General features: G+C 35.8%; 1 protein-coding gene across 1 annotated transcript; it reads right to left on the bottom strand.

Annotated features, from left to right (window-relative positions):
- Positions 1-1176: 1176 nt before the first annotated feature.
- LOC142630912 (homeobox-leucine zipper protein HDG11) lies at positions 1177-5031 on the bottom strand. The gene is made up of 10 exons (XM_075804974.1): positions 4726-5031; positions 4408-4525; positions 4109-4297; positions 3521-3991; positions 3320-3421; positions 3014-3223; positions 2732-2915; positions 2378-2646; positions 2190-2279; positions 1177-2066 (listed from the first exon to the last, which is right to left on the bottom strand). The coding sequence occupies exons 1-10, from the start codon at positions 4836-4838 to the stop codon at positions 1680-1682; spliced, it is 2133 nt and encodes a 710-aa protein (XP_075661089.1). The 5' UTR covers positions 4839-5031; the 3' UTR covers positions 1177-1679.
- Positions 5032-6680: the final 1649 nt, after the last annotated feature.

Here is a 6680-nt window from a genome sequence, read left to right as displayed (position 1 = left end):
GCCATGATCTTTGGATAATCACCCATCACAAGCAAAAATTAACATGTGGATGTTTTGGGTGGTAGATAAAAATGTTTTGAATAGTGAATATTTTAATAGAATGGTGAGGATATGGAACAAGATGTAGAGTTTATTTTCAAAGTATGTAAAGTCTTTGATAGTTAAATAAAAGATTTGAGATTCAATCTCCGCTTACACCAAAAACTGATTGATGTTTTGGTCTGATAACAAAAAGTTATCATGAGAAGCAGACATCATAAGTTGAAACTTTCTCAACCAAAAAAAAAAAATATATATATATATATATATATATATATATATATATATATATATATATATTACCTCTTAATTTGGGTTTTTTTTTTTTTTGATTGGATGTGAGCATACCAATAAAAATGTCTCACGACGGATTCTCAAATTGTTGCAAAACGCCGTAGTGTTCAACAAATTTGGAGAGCGTTGTGTTTTGTATAGGTTTTTTTCTTCTATTATTCAAACTCTCTCTCCCGTGTTAAAAAGAAAAAATAATAATAATAAGAATAAGAATAATTATAATGAATATTTTTTAATGGATACAGCTTGTGTCCAGTGCTTTTTGAACTGGACACAAGCTTTATCCTTTTTTTTATTAAATGTATTAACAAATAAATTTGGATGCTGGTATATTTGAAAGTAGTTAGATGGACATTGTAGTTTTGAAATTGTGGTTTTTTAGTATTAACAAATAAATTTGGGTGTGGGCTTGGGTTTGGGTGTCCGTAGTCGGATTGTTTGTAAATCCAGAGATGAATGCTCTAAAAACCACTACAGGTTTTGTCAGGTATGTCGTTGTGGCATTATTATGGATTTAATAATTAAAAATAAAGAATAAAAAAGGGCACTTCCCTATAAAATGTGAAATGCAAATGCAAAAAATAAAAAATTATATATATATATATATATATACACATATTTATTTTGAGCTATGCTAGTATCACCCTTCTACTTGAGTTGTAGCACAAGTTATGCCACTTTATTTCACACAAGCATAACTCATCTACCTTTGTAATTTCGTTTGGAGTACTTTTGTCTAAGAAAATAGCATGGAGCCCACTACAAGTTAACCTTCAATGTTTGACCCCCAACCTTTCTTATTGTAGAGAGAGAGAGAGAGAGAGTTTCGTAACAAGAATAGACAAAAGACAAGAATAGTATTAATTCATACATGAATTAAGAGAAGTCCATGAACAGAAGTCAATACCCGAACCATACTTTTTTCTTGAGGTGTTGTACAGTGACAAAGAAGAGAGATGGGAATGCAAAGGAAAAAAAGGGTAAAGGTAAGAGAAAAACCAACAGGAAATACAAGTATGGTGCGTTCTTGACTCCCTCTTTTAAGACTACTCTTCCAAGGTAAATATAGCAAAACAACAACCGAAAAAAAAGAAGCAAAAAGCCTTGCCCAAAAAACTAAAAATTGTAGTTGGTGTAAAATGTAATGCACCTTGGCAGCAAAACACAGCAGCAGTAAATAATCAGCTTCAGCTCTTGATGAGAGGGCATTCAAATTCCCAACTAACCCCATATACTTTTCCAGCATTGAATACCCTCCAGCACAAAGAGACTGAGAACCTGACTGATCAGTATATTTAAGGATGGTAGAGCCAAAAACAGTTGGTGTAGCAGATGAAGCAGATTCATTAGGAACTAGGACAATTCAAGGCAGCCTTAATTTGCTGGACAGTGGTGCCAATAAGGTTATTAACAGTCGTCACCGACTCCAAGTTAAGCTTAGCTGATGGCAGGCTGCTCACAAGTATCTGAAATGCTACTGTAATTAGTGAACCACCTGACCTCCCGTGCCCGTGTGTGCTAGAGCTCGTGGATGCACCATCTCCCTGCTCGGCTCGACCGTCTGGTGATATGGTGAACCCTGATGGTAGTAGAGGAATGTAGGAAGGATCTTCACCGCTCATTGCTATGTTTATAGCTGGTAGATCAACCGGGCAGTACACAATAAGTGAACCTGACGAATCCATGCAGCTCTCTTGAAGTATCAACATATTGTTCTGGCTATTGTTTAAAGCCTGCTCATGGAATTTCATAGTGTAACAAAATTAATGGACTACATTTTCATTCCTCCCAAAAAACAAAAACAAAAACAAAATGAGAAATGAAACCAAAACCCAATCCAAAGTTCAAACACCTACTCTTAGAACTGATATGCAGTTTCCAGGATGAGACCCGTTTGCTATATGAGCAACCTCCTGCACCGCATTGCCATTGGAGAGAACATCCCACTATATGGAAAGGAAATTAATTTCATTGATACGCTTAATAATTTCAAACTTATTGATCATATAACAGATTGATATCCAACATTTAATTATACACATACCTGTGGTCTAGTTCTTTCATCCTTGAAGAAATTGAAGACATTTTGGGGGGAAATTGGAAGCCAAATAGTAGTAGCTGCACTAAGAACCACACCATTGGGTTGGCCAGGATCCGTGCTCTTATGGACAGTCACTCGAACTCCTACCTCATTCAACCCAGAAAGTGTGGTCCAACGGTGGCCGTTTGATGTGCTAATGCTTGAACAGAAATTGTTTACCATTCTTTGGGCAAGTTTCATCATGCTTCTTTTGCCATCGGGTGATGGAATTACTGGAAGTAGAAAATACACAATGTAACAGGTTCAAAACAAGGCTACAAAATTAAGCATTTATTCAGAATATGTTGCTAAAATTACCTCCTCCAAGATCCCGCGTAGTAGAAGTGCCCGTCACCATAAGACAAGCAAACCTTTCACACATCCTCTTAAGAGTAGCAAGCCATCTTTGAGCTCCAAATGCCAACCCACTATGAATAAGATCTCTGTAGAGCCGATGAGTTGGAGCTTTGTCTTCAATTTCCACATGTTCCACCCAAGTAACCTAAATTCCCACATTTGAGATAAGGGTATGAGTAAATTACACTTAATGCTTATGGAACTACCTGAGGAGTAAACACATTTGATGACTAATTTGACAACCTTGGAATACCCATTGGGCATGTCCTGAATCAAGCATCCAGAGGGAAGCCGGTGAGATCGATATTGAGAAGCAAATTGGTTATCACGAGAGATATCATAAGAGATATCTACAATTGCCCACGACCCTTGCTCAATTTGCTGACAGAAACGGAGGAAACAGAACTCCCTAGTAGGTACAAGCGGTGAAAGCACCTGCAACTCTTCATACATCTGCAATTAATAACAACTTTCATGTGAATAAATCTTCAAACATGTTGGTACCAATATATAATTAGTATTGAAACCAGGAAAGAAAGTTCCTAGTACCAGTTGCAAAGAGCCACTATGACTACCAATCATTCCGGATGATATCTCTTCTAAAGTCCTTGCCATTGAGACAATTGTGGGGAATAGCTCCACCCACTTGTTCTGCAAACTCAAACCAGTTATAACTTATTAGATACAGTCTTAAAAGGTTAAAAGGAACTTACTAGTTTGTGTGTACTAACAAGGATAAAAGGAACTTACTGAGTCCATAAACATATCAACCAATGCTAAACCATTCATTATAACAACGCATGAATCCCTAGAAGCCTCAATCCGCACGTGGGGGTTTTTCAAGTTAGCATTACCCCTTGGAAAAATCCTTTCATAGCTTTCAAGATCAAGAACATCCCTCCCATCAGTCGGGGACTTCATCCACAAGGGATCGTTGGTTTGAAGAAGCCTTAGTAATTCGTCCATGGCGGTGTTAGCAATATCTGTCATGAGGGACTTGTCCATGTCCGAAAGGCAAGCGGGCTGAAAAGGTGGCAAACTTGGTAGAGTCGATGAACTCCCTGGAAGAAGATCAAGATCAAGAGAAGGTCCGCTAATCCCTTGGCCTCCAAAACTTCCCATTGATAAGTCCAACGAAGAAATAGGGATGTGCTGTACTGGTGGGAGTTGAGAAATTGGCCTTCCTATGTACTTGGCCGCAATGCTTGATACTCTATCAAGCTGCAAAATAATATACCAAAGAAGAAACTTAGACACAATCAAGTAGATGAACAAAATAACTGAGAGAGAGAGAGAGAGAGAATGAAATGAAATAATACACAAGTTGAAGTAGATTACCTCTTCTTTCAATTGGGCATTCTCCATTCGGAGTTTTTGTTCATCAAAGTAGGAATCTTCGGTAACCGGAGGGCCCCCGCAAGAGGGGCAGATGACATTTCTGAGTGCCTCTCGGATTGCTATGTTCTCACAACGGATCTTATCGTTCTCTGCCCGAAGGGCACAGTTATCAGCTCTCTCATGTTGAGCCTGAATAGCAATGGCAGCCAATAAGGCATGCATATACTACATAAAAAAAAAAAACTAAAATCTATTGGAAAGTGAGAGAGAGAGAGAGAGAGAGTATTAGCAATATATACCTTCATCTGGGTCCTCCTGTTTTGGAACCAAAATTTGATCTGGCGAGGAGCCAAGCTTAACTCCCTACTTAACTGTAACCTTTGCTTCTCATCTGGGTGAGGGCACTCCTTGAACATACTTCATTCCAAAAATCAAAAAAATAGACTCAGAAAGTAGCAAGAAACCCCATCATCATTCATAAACCAAAAACAAAAACAAACAAAGCCAAGGCAATATATTTAAAAATAAAAATAAAAAAGAGCAATCAAACAAAGAATGTTATAGAAAGTTATAATGCAAGAGCGCGATAAAATAAAGATAAGGACTTTAAGGTTTACCCTTCGAGTCTCTGAATCTGGTGAGCAGTGTGACGATGGTAGCGCTTCTTCCTCCGACCGTCGGAGGAGGCATCGTGGTGGTCCCCACCGCCTCCTCCTCCGCCGAACTCCATATCTATATCTATGTATATATATATAAATATAAATGTATAGTATAGATATATACTTGGCTAGGGCTTATAAGCTCTCTCACTACAAGTACAACAACACACACTCCCACTCTCAAAGTGTGTGTGAATCAGCTATTCTTCCCCATTAAACAAAAAAGACAGCAAGCAAACAAAGACAGAAAAACAAGAATTTTGGGAGGTGTTTCGTTTTAAAGGATATGAAGACACAGAGACAGCATATAATAAGAGAAGTCAAATAATACTCAAAACACTTTCAAAAATCACAAAACCCATGAACCGTTTTTTTTTTTTTTATATTTATAATTTGATGATCAAAACTTTTTTTTTGCTGAATTGATGATGATGAAAACTTGAAAAAGAGAAACGGCTAAAAGGAATATATAATAGTATCAAAGATTATATATCGGCAAGATTTTGGCGAGTGAGTTAAGGTACTCTCTCTCTCACAAATAACACAACAGACGAAATCTTGGGGGCGTAATTAAGTAAGAAAAAGCAAATAAAGAGAGAGAGAGAGTATAGTGTATAGACCCAGTAGTAGTGTAGTAGACTGTAGACCTGACCAGCCACCCCCTCTCTCTCTCTCTCTCCTCTCCTTAGTCCTTACGCAGTAGTACCAACTATAAGTCTATATAAGTAGTCTATAATGTCTTTCTATCAAAAATAAATAAATAAAAAGAAGTGTAACTGATGGATTTTAAAAGCAATGCCTCTGATAACACGGAGTCTGGGCTTTTAAATTCTCACACAAACAGAAACAGTCTCTCTCTATCTCTCTCTAAAGAAAGTAGAGTGAAGAGTGTACACTCACGGCCAGGTGTGCACCAATACATCATTTATTATGAGGACGAGGTCGCCGGCGACCGTTTCTGACATTACCCGGCGGGATTTCGTGTTATGACAAAACTATCATTTTTTTTTTTTTGTGGTGTGTTTTCCGTTTGGTTTCCTCTTATTATTTCCTTGTCTCACTCCCTCTGGCCCCTGCTTTCCTTTTATTTTATTTTTGTTTTAAGTTTCTCTCTTATCATTCTATTCTTGTCTTGGTTCGGTTCCTTTACACACTCTACAAGGTAAGATTTTCCCAAAAGTCAAACTTAAACTCTACCATTTCAAGTGGGACCCCGATCTCCTGAATTCAGCTACTTATCCTGCATACCCACAATGACGATTTAGCTTTCGATTATAGCATTGGGACCCACATTCTTAATCATATATTTTTATATGTGCAAACAAATTTAATTATTAAAACTTATTAAAATTTAATGTGCTAGACTCATATTTAGATCTTTTTTTTTTTCTTTTTTCAAAGAGAGTAATCATTCTCCGTCAGTAAAAATATATAATATATACATATATATATATATATATAAAAATACATAAAAATACATTTTTTTTTAAATCGTTTTTTGAGACCATTTGTAGAGGAAAATAATTTTACATTACTAATTGAGAAGATGAATTTTGATAGTTATATATAGTTTGAGTAAAACATGAATCTTAATTTTATGGAATTTGATTTTTTTTTTCTCACTTTTAAATTTTTATTATTTGATATTTTATTTTGAAAATGAAGTTTCTTTATATTTAATTTATATTATCTTTAAATCAATTTTAATTTGACAACAAGATTATTTTTATAAATACAAAAATTGAAAATAATAAGTCCTCTATATAATTTTTTTATTGATACAATAAAATTTTAACTTATGATGTTTCAATTTATGATAATTGATATTCATCAAGGCAAGACGTCAATTAGTATTTCATGAATATATATTCTGAATCACAAATATGGTATCTCTTATTTGATGATAAAAAAAT

The sequence above is a fragment of the Castanea sativa genome, chromosome 4, assembly GCF_040712315.1.
Source record: "Castanea sativa cultivar Marrone di Chiusa Pesio chromosome 4, ASM4071231v1".
In the NCBI taxonomy this organism is placed as follows: Eukaryota; Viridiplantae; Streptophyta; class Magnoliopsida; order Fagales; family Fagaceae; genus Castanea; species Castanea sativa.
Note: the sequence above shows the minus strand (reverse complement) of the source record. Positions and strands in the feature narration are given on the sequence as shown.